Genomic DNA, 12,296 nt, shown 5'->3' on the forward strand with positions numbered 1-12,296 from the left:
AACTGGTGCTGAGGCTCAAGTGGTAGAGCTCTGGCCTTGAGAAAGTCCAAGGACAGTTCTCAGGCCCTGAGGCTAAGCCTAGGACTGGCAAAAAAAAAAAAAAAAAAAAACGAACTAGTAAACTGAATAGATATCTGTTAGAAATTTCCAAATCCCTGCTTTGGACACAATTTTAGTAGATTTATTAAATTAATAGGTTGTGTAGGAAAACATTTATCTGTTTACTTTGTATTAGATTTATGGCTGGTACCTTATTTTCTGTGAACAACAGACTTACTTGGCAACAAAATTGTGTGCAATTTATCACATTTACACCCCAGCTCCTTACTACAACAAACACATACTGCCAACATACATTGTCTTGGTAGTATTCAAAAGGTCTTCTCTGTAACTAAGAGGAACTTTAGGTGACAAAAATACATAAAATTAAATAACACACAAAAAAAGAACATCCTTCTGCATTCAGTTATTTTTCAATCATTCTGATTGCATCAAGATGAAAAACTCAATTTGTGCTACTGTAGATATAACCCTGTAATCTTTTATAATCTCTCCCCTTAGCAAGAGAACAATCCTCAGACTTGGAGTCTTCAGTACACAAACCTTTCTACTACAATGTAATATTATTATCATACTTTTGCTGCAGTTTGCTTTTATAATTTGCCTCCTTTTATGGATAGGCAATTTGTTTGTATTTGTGACTTACAGTTTATTGAAAACAAACATTCTCTGTGAGTAAAGTTAGGTTGATAATGATATTTATCTAAATAAAAATATTGAGTAAATTATTGCACAAGTAGATTGCACCGGTGACAGAAATCGTAATGGCATTACACAGAAAGAGGATGAACATTTATTTGCAAGAGAAATTCAGAGTAAAATTTTTTTAATCTAAGAACCAGTTTGTTGTCCACTGTCTACATTACTGGAATATGAAAATGCCAGCTTCACACATCAGATACAATAGCAGGAGGGGCCACAATGTTGTCAGAAGTTAGAGGAAGGCTTATCTTAGTGGGCAGAGGCCAGAGAAACTGCTAAACAGGACAGCACTAGTCACAAAGACTTCCCTGGCCCAGAATTACTACAGAACTTAAGAAGGGGGGACCCCAAGAAAGAGAAAGAGAGAACATTCTGTAGGTATTACCTTTTATCCTTCCTTTCTAACCACCCTCTCTCCAGACAACTCCGTCTCTCCTGATCTTTGCCACTATCAGATAACAACTAAGGAAAATCTTGTCCTAAACCTTTCTCTACCAGAGCTCACCCATGCAGCCTTTGCACTGCATTTGTAATAAGAATGGCAAAAGAAATGGACTGTACTGAAGGGACCACGTGTCCTTTGTGTGTTAATGCTGTGTTACCTAGCTTCTAATTTAGCCACTGGAGTTATGAAATCTTCAGATGAAAGGTAATGAAGGTTATGAGTCATGTAATATGAGTAAAATCATGGCTGCAGTTGCTGCTGATTTCACAAAAAGTTATATTTTGCCTGGAATATTACGGTTCCTTCACTTAGTGAAACACTATGTTTCACAGAACAAATCTACTTGTGAAATTTTGAAAAAAAAATCAATGTTCTTTTTATTAACCATATTAGCTCTTCCCAAAAGAGAGTTTTTTAAAATACAGACAAGAAGTCAGCCAGGACAAAGAAAAAAATCATTTAAAAAATAGTTCATTTGGCTACCACTCAATATGCTCTTGAATGTATTACCGCAAGCACACAACCCACACATGTGTTTCTGAGGGCAAAGTTCAAAGAAAGCTCTTTGAAGACATTTTGTCCTGTTTTCCTCCTCTCCTCTCCCCTTTTTTTCTTAACAATTTTAAAGGAGACAGCACCTGTGTCTCTCTCCTTTTACAAAATCAGAAGTTATTTTTAACCTTGTAACAATTTAAATGTGGAAAAATAGTGTGTGCTTAAGGCAATGCTCCTACTAGTCTTCAACTGACTTTAAGGCTCTTTATGATGAGTGCTTTGCCAAATGCTTCAGAGGACAGTATAGCTCAAAAGCATTTGTGCCTTTAAGTTCAGCATGATTATACCTGTGCTAAAGAGATTATGAAGGTGAAAGTGAATCCTTTTCATTGCACAATCACAAAATGGTCTGCCAAATGGCATCATTTTTGACAGCTACAAACTAAGAGGTGACAGTTATCCCACTGTGAAGACAGAAGCTAATGCTGACTGAGGTGCGGGTCATGAGCACAGAAGTTTCCTGCAGAAATTAAACATGTCACGAGAGTGAAGGTCATCACAAACTCAAGACCAATAGGGACCAAGACTTTAGAAAAGAAAGAGGCACACCTGTGGTGGCTGGTTCACTTCATTCCCATGATTTCCTACTCTAAAATCTTTCGCTGAGCACCTGTTAAGTATTATGCATTGTGCCAGACAAATAACGAATAAGCCAAACTCACAGAGTCTGCCTCCTAGAAATCCAGCAGTGAGTATTCTTGCAAAAAGCTCATATATTTCCAGCTTCTACTCAGCCACTTGCAATCCAACATTGTTTGTGAGTCAACAACCGGGAAAAGAATTAGTTCCTCAGAGAATGGGACAGGGACTGCACAGGTACATTTTCATTCCTACTCTGCTAAAATCCACACCATCCCCAGAGAGCTTAAGCTGCAAAGACAGTGTGTGAAGCAGAATGAACGGCTAGTCCAAGACTCTAGATACATTGGGGGTGTTAATAGCCAAGAGAAAGTCCAGCTAGGTAGTTGACCAAGGAGAAAGAAGAAGGGAAGGGTGGAGGAGTAGGAGAGGAGATCTGATTCTTCACCAGTCATGCTGTGGCCTGAACTGTGACCCACCGAGGGCACTCAAACAAAAAGAAATCATGTTTTGAGTTCAAATCCGTAATGAGATGGTATTTGGGAGTGAGCCTTTGGGAGATAATTCTGTTTAGGATCAGGTCAAGAGTGTAGGGTGCCTGTTGTGTGATTTATCCTCTGAGAGAGAGAGGGGGGTGGGGAGAAAGAGGGTCAGGAGTTTGGCCTAGTGGTAGAATGCTTGCCAGTTCCATTCCTTGGTACCGCATATAGAGAAAAAAAAAGCTGGATGTTGGTACTGTGGCTCAAGTGGTGGAGTGCTAGCCTTGAGGAAAACCCAAGGACAGTGCTCAGGCCCTGAGTTCAAGCCGCAGGACTGGCAGAGAGGCTGGATTTTTTCTGGTTCTTGTTTCTTTGTCCTTCTATCTGTCTATCTCTGTGTCTTTTTCTCTGTCTCTCTTTTTGCACCTTCTGAGAAGAGAAGGCAAGGCATCAGCAAGAGAGGGAAATGAATCAGCTAGCATCCTGATGTTGAACTTCTCAACTTCTCCCCAGTGAGAACCCAATGTCTATTGCTTAAAACCACCCACAGCAAGAGTTCTGGGGCAAGCCAAGTGCACTAGCTGTAGCTCTTCAGTGAGAGCACAGAGACTTTCCATGTTTCCTCATACAAAGCATTTGCTGATGATTATCTGGATAGGAACAGTGTATTACTGTTGCAACACATGGCTTTGCAAGACTCCTATTCCTTTCCCTCACAGTGAGATTGCTCCCAGCAAACCCCCTGCCACCAGCCAGTCTATATTTCCCCGTGTAAAGTAGATCTTTGGGAGAAACCATTGCTTTCCCAAAATTTCCATAGAGTGAGAGCTGTTAGGTAGGCAAAGATGGGAAGCTTTTTTTCTTTTTTTTTTTAAGGATTCTGCCTTGTTTAATCTGTCATACAGATTTATGGCCTAAAACAGAATTTTCCAACTGAGTCACAATCCATTAATGGGATGTTCAATCACACAAGTTCAGTCAATATTTGCTTAATAAAACAAATTAATAAATCATCCCAGAATAGAACAATATTAGATTACATTGTTAATAATGAGAATAAACCGGATTTTATTAAATTACCTCACACAGTCATATATGTTTCATTATCTAAATCTATCTAGTTGCCAAACAATAGTGTGTATAACTAGGAATCTTAAGTGGTTATAAGTATGCTCCAATAGAGTTGTCACATAAGTGTATTTTTAAATTGTGAGTCAAGTTGAAGGGAGTGGGTACTAGCCTAAAGAAACTTTAGTAAGTGGAATAGAAACTAATAATAGTAATAATAACAACAACAAATGCCAAAGAATCTCCCAAATAATTCAACCCACTCTTCTTTTGTCACAGATGTGAACAAAAGGCAAAATGAAAGACATAATAAAACAGAACATGGGTTTGGAGGTAGTAAGCCAAATCCTTACCACAGAGCAGGCTGCGTCAATTTGGTTATTCCATGTGCCAAGCCACTGGGCGGAATTGATTCCAGATGCAAACTCCTTCCTCCATTAGAAAAGCCTTTAAAATGCCAATTCTCAAATTTGCATTGGGCAAAAGGCCAACTGCTCTCTAGGATCCAGAGCCCTGAATAGGATTCTGGCCAATTCATATTTTCAAATAGAATTGAATTTGTTCATATCTCATGATTTTTGACAAATTCTCTAAGCAAATCAGTCTGCCTGAATTTTATATACTGTCAAAGACAATAAAGTAATGTCCATGCTGGGCTGAGGTACTTGTGCATCAATGCTGTGAACACGCGACTTCAGAAGCACCACCAGGGCTTTCTGACCCGTACAGCCTTGGAAATGTAGTTCCTTTGAGGGTATGCTACCCAAATGGTTGTTAAGTCTAATCTTCCTGAATTCAGGAGCTTTCTAACAAACAACTGTAACAGAAGGATCAACAACTTACCAATTAACTTAATCTGATGCGGACTGTCTACACTCTGGAGCCAACCACAATGGCACCAGATGTTACCAGAAGCAATGTGCACTTAGCATTTAATGAACTAAATGTGTTTGCCTTATTAACCACTGACACCAAAAATGAGAGAAAAGACTTGTACTGGATTAAATAGGGAAGGGTAGAACAGAAGAGGAGTTGTGTCACTTAGTCAGCTTCTATCATGACACTTCTCTTCCCCTCTCTGGCTCTGGAAATTATGAGGAATTACATAGAGTACCATTTGACTTTTATAATCAATTTTGTTGAAAAAGTATGATGAAGAGGTGATTTTGTTGAAAATGAAATGAGGCTAAGGTGATAGTATTTCCCAAAGTGTTTACCAAACAGGTGAGCTTATGTTCACCACACTGCCATCTACAGAGAGTACTTGCTAAAGATTACATGTTATGGGGCGGGGGGAAACAGCAAAGTCCAAGGTTTTAAACTTTCCTCTCAAAAATCTAGTCATTCAGTGATCTTAAGATAATCAAAAGATCAGAGACAGTAACAAACAAAAATCCTTCAAAATCATTTAGCTGTTCCTTGTGGAGTCCACTGTCCCTTCATGTGTGTACAATTGAAAGTTTGTTTTCTTCTACCCACTTTTCTATTAAATGCAATACAAGTTCTTGATGGCAAACCTTATGGTAAAGACAGCAATGTTCACTGATGACAGGGCAGAACCAATTAGAGCACCAGGGTATCACTGGCAGGCACTGCAATTTGCTGCTGGGGCACTGTCTGCAGCCCCAGCGGAGGCTTCCTCTGAAACACCAAGTAAACAACTTTAAGTAGATCATCTCTTTCAATCAGAAGTTTGATCTACACCCTAGCAACACAAACTCCCCCACCCAAATACATTTCCTTTCAAACTACTTACAATAGATCTTCAGATGAGTGGAGGGGGGGAACTTGATCAAAAAATGGATGTGTGTGCCTGGCACTTATGGCTCACTCCTGCAATTCTGGCTGATCAGGAGGTTGAGATCTGAGGACCCTGGTTAAAAACTAGCCCCGAAAGGGAAGTCCATGAGATTCTTATCTCCAAAAAACTACCAGAATCGCCTGAAAGGGAGCTGTGGTGCAAGTGGTACAGTGCTAGCCTGCAGCAAAAATCACTCACTCAAGAGACAGCACCCAGGGACTGAGTTCAGGCCGCAGAACCAGCATGATTTAAGTAAATAAAAAAAAAGGTTTGTCTAAATATATATTATTCCATACTCAAATGTTTTGAGACATTATCAAACAGTAACCAATCCCGAATTTTTCATTGAAAAGTTACTTATGTTTGCCTAAAACCTGTACTCAGTGAGCTCTCACAGTAATAGTAAATGAGAGGGGGGAGGGCGAGCACTGACCTTGTCCACTGGGTGCCAACATCCTGAATCTTGCTCTATGGTTGGTTATGAAAGACATTTTTTTAATGGCTCTTACCTGAACTAGTTCCCGAAAAAGAGGATGATATATGACATAGCAAAGAAGTTACAACTTGCTCATGTCTGAACTTACACCTCCAGATTCCCAATACTAAATAAACTCTACCATTAAAGTGACTGTTGGAAACAAGTCTCCTTTGGCGAATGGATGAGAGGGAAAAGAAGGAAACGAAGAGGAAACGCATATGGACACAGGGAATGAATAATCACAAGGCCAAATCCTGCTACCTGTTTGGATGTGCAGCCCGCCCAGGCGCGGGAGAGGCGTGTGCCTCCCGGGGAGACGGAGCCCGGCATACATCACCTAACCACCTCATTCCAGGCCAGGAAAGAAGCGCAGCCGCGACTCCCCTCCCTCACCACCACCGCCCCGGACCCCCGGTGTCCCTTTCCCTTTCAAGCCAGGCCACTTCATTCTTTTCTGCCTTTCACTCTCTTCCACGACTCACCCCCTCCCTCCACGCGGGAGCACACTCCGCGGGGGAGCTAGTATTTAAGTTGAATTTCTAGTGCCACTTTGCTTGCGGAGGGGAGGAGGAGAAGATGGAAAGATTAATTTCATAATGTCAGGATTTGGAGGGACACCCTACGACCCTCACCTCCCCATCCCACCACCCCACCAAAAAAAATCCCCTAACCAGACACACAGGACCCCCCCCACACACACACCTCGCCCCGGGGCCGACTGGAAGCCCGCCGCGAGCGGGGGACGCAGAGCCCACGTGCGGCGCGGCCCGGGAGGGAGGGGCGGCCGGGCTTGGCCACCTAGCGCGGGCCTAGGTGCGCGGAGCACCCGGGGGTGGGGTGGGGTGGGGGAGCCGGGGTGTCGTCTGCACCCCAGCTGGACGGGAGGCGGAGGGACGAGGGTGGCGAGGCCAGCCCGGCACCCCGGGAGGCTGATCCCCGCCTCCGCTCACCCCCGGGAGGGAGGAGCAGAGCGAGCCGCGGCCGCCCCCCCAGCCCGCGCCGCGCCCGCGCGCCCGTCCCCCGGCCCGCCGCCCGCCTTACCGTCCCAGCTCCGACTCCACCTCGAAGAAATCGCTCAGCGCATCGCGGTTGGAGCCGTCGATCCAGTAATCCGGGACGACGAGGTTCCCAGCCCCCAGGGCCGGGGCCGTGCTGGAGCTGGTGGTCTTAGAGCAGGACGAGGGAGAGCAGGAGGGCGGCGTGACTTTGAGCATCTTCGCCTCGAGGACTCCAGAAGCCTCCGCCGCCGCCACCGCCACCGCCGCCTGAGCTCGGAGCCCCGCCGCCCGCCGTCGCCTGCGAACGCAGGACGGAGAGAGCTGGCGTCCCGCGCGGACGCGCACACCCACCGGCGGCGCCGCGCCTGGGCTGCGGCTCGGCTCCCGCGCGCCCCGGGGGGCGGGAGCGAGGCGGGGCGGGAGGGGGAGGCTGAGCCGGGGAGGGGGTGCCGGAGAAGGAGAGGGATCCCCGAGTCACCGCCCGCCCGAGAGCCGCCAGGCCGGGTCCCCCCCTCCACCCGCCGCCCCCTCCTCGCCCCGCCGCCCGGGAGGCCCCGCAGCCCCCGCCCGCCTCCCCGCCTCCCGCGCGGGCTGTGGCTGCCGCCGCGCCGGCTCGAAGCTGGCCCGGGGACTCGCGCCGCACCCGCACCTGCCCTCGTTCCCGCCGCCGCCGGGGATGGCACGAGTAGGGCGAGCGACGGGTACCCACCCCGGTGGACGGTGAGAAAGAGGGGACCCTCCCCACACGCGCACCCCGCACCCCGTCAGCTCGCCGTGGGCGCGGCTCGGCCCTCCGGAAAGAGGGTTCCCTCCCCCCCCCCCCCGCCCCTAACACCCGCCACCCAGCCAGCGCGCGTTCCAACCTGGGCCAGAAACCACGCCGGTGCAGAGGAGGGGGACGCTGTGGCCGGGCGCCCTCCCATCCCCGCCCCACCCCGGGGCCCCGAGCGGAAGGGGGGAGGGCCTCGGCGCCCGCCGACCCCACTCACCTTCGAGGGAAGTGTTCAGTTGGAGCGGATGCTGGCGTGGTCGCTGCCGGCGTGGCGGCCGCCTCCGGCTCCGCAGGCGCCGCTCAGAGGACGCATTCTTGGCCGTGTTCAGCCCAGGCTCAGCATCTGGGGGCCGGCGACACGAGCGGCTCAGCGCAGGGCCGGGGGAAGCCAGCCGCCCCAGCCTCCGGCCCGCAGGCCCGGCCTGTCGCCACCGCGCACCGCTCTCCCTTCTCCCCGGGAGCCGCGGCCCAGGCTGAACTGGCATGGCTGTTCTAAGACGCCATGGCAGGTAGCGCTTAGGTGTCTAACCTGGAACTTTTCTCTCTTTTTTTGGTTTCTTTTCAGACTTCTGCAAAGATGAACAGCGATTACTTATTATGCTCTGACCTATCTATCATCTATCTGTCCCTCCATCTAGCATCTATCTGTTGTCTGTCTATTGCATCTCATGACATTTCTGGCTAAGTAACTCCAGACCTTTTCATCTAACCTCTCAGATGGTACTTTCAGTCTTTTAGCTCCCCTGACCTTTTCACCAACATGCACAATACTTTATCCAGTAAAGTTTCCAATCTTATTAGTCCTAAACATGAACCGATGTTTTCCTCTAAGTCGTCAGATTTCGTTTTTAGAGCTTTCCGGCTATATTGGGGACACGGCAACAACCAAAACCATCCAAGCAAGATGTGCTTAAGTCTGTTAGCCATAGTTGATTGGAAATGCAAAATTAATAGAAACTTTTCTTCACAGCTTTTTAAGGACAAGGGCTAGCTCAATTGATAGATTTTGTAAGAGTAGCAAGTGTGAGTAGTTTTACACATATTCCATTGTGTAGCAGATTCTGTGGTGACAGAAAGACATCGCCTTTCAGAAAATGAATTCACTAACTTTCCGGTTAGAAAGTCAAGCTCACGAGCAAAACAAGGCAATAAAGTAACTTCTAGTGCCCAGCAAGGAAGTTTCCCTGGGTTTGCACTGATTGACAGGAAGAGGGGAATGACCTGTGTGCCAGGCTATTTATTTTAGTCATATCTTTAAGTAGTTGCCCATCAGGGTTTCGATTAAACATGTCAGCCTGTGTCTTGATCAACAGTACCCCGTCATCATCTTCCACCATGTCTCCCAGGCCGTTCTGCTGCTGAGCTAACTCACACCTCTTTGAGACAAATCCACAACGGCCAACACTGGATATTTGTCTATTATGAGCAAACATTTTCTCCTTCTCCTCCTCCTCCTCCTCCTCCTCCTCCTCCTCCTCCTCCTCCTCCTCCTCTTTCTCCTTTTCCAGTTCTGGGACTTAAACTCAGTGCCTGGGTGCTGTCCCTGAGTTTCTTTATTATAAACAACTATTTTATGTAAGACCAAAATTAACATGTTACATTAAAAGAGATGATAAATCTTCCCCTGCTCTCACTCCTAGCCATTGCTAAAAGAAAGAAAGAAAAAACAAAAACAAAAGAACAAGGGCTAACAAGCAAAACTGCCTTTAAATGGCCCCAAGGTGATTATCAAGGTGGCATTTTCATTCAGATATTTAGTCATTTGACACCTCTTATCTACAGTTTCACTTTTTATCATTTTAATTACCCCAGCAAAATGGGGTCTTAGTGGGAAACTCCAGAAATAATGCATTGTAAGTTTTACATTGTTTGCTTTTCTAAATGATATGATGACCTTTTGTAGTGTCCCATACTGTCCTACCCAAAATTTGAAACATTTTTTTTATTTATGTATCATCCCTGCCTCAGTTACCACCCAGTTCATTGCTTAGAAGCCTCCAGACATCAGACATTCGTATATCTGGGAAAGAGCACATCTGGGGTTCATTACTATCTGTGGCACAGGCATACATTGGCAGTCTTAGGATGTATCTTTATAGACTGGAGAGGAGGGAGGGGGAATTGTATTTTGTTTAATCTATGAAGCCTACTTTTTAATTTAAAACATAGATATAAATTAATAGGTATTTTAGGGCAGATGCAACAAATCAAACATGTAACCTGTATCATTTCTTTCTACGCAAACCTCAGCTAAGTAGGGTTAACTAAATCTTGAACATATGGTAATAGACTGGAAAGATTTGAAACCTAGATTTACAACAGGAATAAAAGAGAAACCAATAAGGAGGAGGGAAAGTCAGTTCTCACACAGAATCAAGAAACATTCTGGAGTCAGCATACTGAATAGTTCTAAAGAAGCCAGTGAACAAGACCTTGGCTGAAATTTTTTACAAAAAGTTCTTCAGCTCCTAGACTAGTGTGCTAAACATCCACAGCACAAACTCTCCTACCAAACTGTAGAAGATAGCAGATTTGCTGTCATACGTACTGACCAGAGATGGAACACATTTTAGGTCTGAAGATACAGATGTCATATTCAAAATGGAAACTAGATGACTGAGTAGTGGCTACATAAGACACACAGCTCTTGCTGGGCAATAGCGGTTCATGTCTGTAATCCCAGCCACGCAAAAAGCTGAGATCTGGAGGATCATCATTAGAAGCAAAATCTGCGAGACTCTGCCCCCAATTAGCCATGAAAGGCTACACTAGAGGCATGTCTCAAGCAGTTAGAGCACCAGCCATGAGCAAGAAAGTCCAGGAGAGCACTAAGGCATGATTTCAGACCCTGGCTCTGACATACACGCACGCACACACACATACACACACACACACACACACACACACACACACACACACAGTAATAAATAAACAAGAAGCAAACAAAAACTACTGACTAAAAATCTCCAGTTTCTGCTTCCTAATAAGGAGTTACCAAAGAATATTACACCCATCCTCACAAGGACAACAACAAAAATGTTGTGTTCTCAAACACCTTGGGGAAGTGAAGTCATAAGACAGTAAACTCATTGAAAATCGGAGAAGGGTGCCTATAAAGAATGCAAACATTTTTCTTCAGAGACAAATATATTTAGGGATCTGTTAGAATTTTGTTAGAAGAGTTCCACGTTGGAGGCTATTGAATGTGGACCCATGAGAGAATGTGGAGCCCCTGCGAGTGAGATACATAAGGGAAAGTTCACAGTGTTCTATGGCTTTTCTCCACAGACTTTATTAGACAATTAAAATAGCTGAACTAGAGTTCAGAGAACTCTGTGCAGACCAAGAAGAGCAGAGCAGCACCTACTGTGAGCACGTATAGAAGCAGCCTAAGTCATCTCCCTTGAATCTCCTATACAACAGAACCCTTCATCTGCAAGCATTGCCACCTTTAGTCTCTGGCACAAAGCCCATTGTAGCCGGGGAAAGGGAAAAACCTTCTCGTTGCATAGCACCCATGATACATGTGAGCTCAGAACGAGAGACGGTGGAGAGAATGAGAGACGGTGGAGAAACAAGAGTTCTGAAAAGGCCCCAGCTCAAGATCCAGGCCTATAGAGCTGCTATAGCATTGCTCTAAGGGCAAGAGACAAACCCTCTTTTCACACAATACAAACAAAACCAACAGAAAAAAAAAACCTTTCAGGAAAACCAGTCCCCACTCTGAGTAAAATTATTAGAGAAGTTAAGAGTGTATGGCTCACTGAGAGACATATGAGGTGATGATGCATCAATTGCAAATGCAACAAGACCTTCCCTAGATTATCTCACCTCCTTACACTAAGTGCCTACAGGTGGGCGCGCTTGTTGCAGGCATACAATCCATGTACCTGCCTCCACTGTCCAACACAAGATGCAAAATATCCAACACATGTTTCTAAGGCAAACAGAATGGCAAGAAATAAATAACATATTGCTAAGAAACAAAGTTATAAACTGAACCAGACTCAGATATGACAGAGATGTTAGAATCATCTGACAATGAGTTTAAAATAACTATGATTATGACTTTTTAACATTCTAATGGAAAAGGCAAAAATGTATGAAATCAGAAGGAAATTTCAGTAAGAGAAACAAAAATCCCACAATAGCAACAGTCCAAAAGAAATGACTTGGATACATTCAGGAAAGATTCTGTGCACTTTAAGGCAAACCAAGAGAAATTACCCAAGGTGAAAGTCAGAAAAGAAAATCCAAAAATTTTGGAACAATCTTAAATATATAAAAAGTGCCACTATGATACAATTTTAATTTTGTGTAATATATGTCAAAATTACTTTCCAGAAGAGAGAAGAGAAC

The 12,296-nt window shown here is 45.1% G+C and overlaps 1 protein-coding gene across 1 annotated transcript in view; it reads right to left on the reverse strand.

The window, feature by feature from the left end:
- Camk4 (calcium/calmodulin dependent protein kinase IV) overlaps window positions 1-7,436 on the reverse strand; it is a 203,751-nt gene extending 196,315 nt beyond the window's left edge. The window contains exon 1 of the mRNA XM_090331505.1: window positions 7,209-7,436. Coding sequence (XP_090187631.1) covers window positions 7,209-7,381 — 173 coding nt within the window. The 5' untranslated portion in view covers window positions 7,382-7,436. The remainder of the gene's footprint in view (window positions 1-7,208) is intronic.
- Between the last annotated feature and the right edge of the window lie 4,860 nt (window positions 7,437-12,296).

The sequence above is a fragment of the Megascapheus bottae genome, chromosome 4 (genome assembly GCF_031878675.1).
Source record: "Megascapheus bottae isolate mThoBot1 chromosome 4, mThoBot2.hap1, whole genome shotgun sequence".
In the NCBI taxonomy this organism is placed as follows: Eukaryota; Metazoa; Chordata; class Mammalia; order Rodentia; family Geomyidae; genus Megascapheus; species Megascapheus bottae.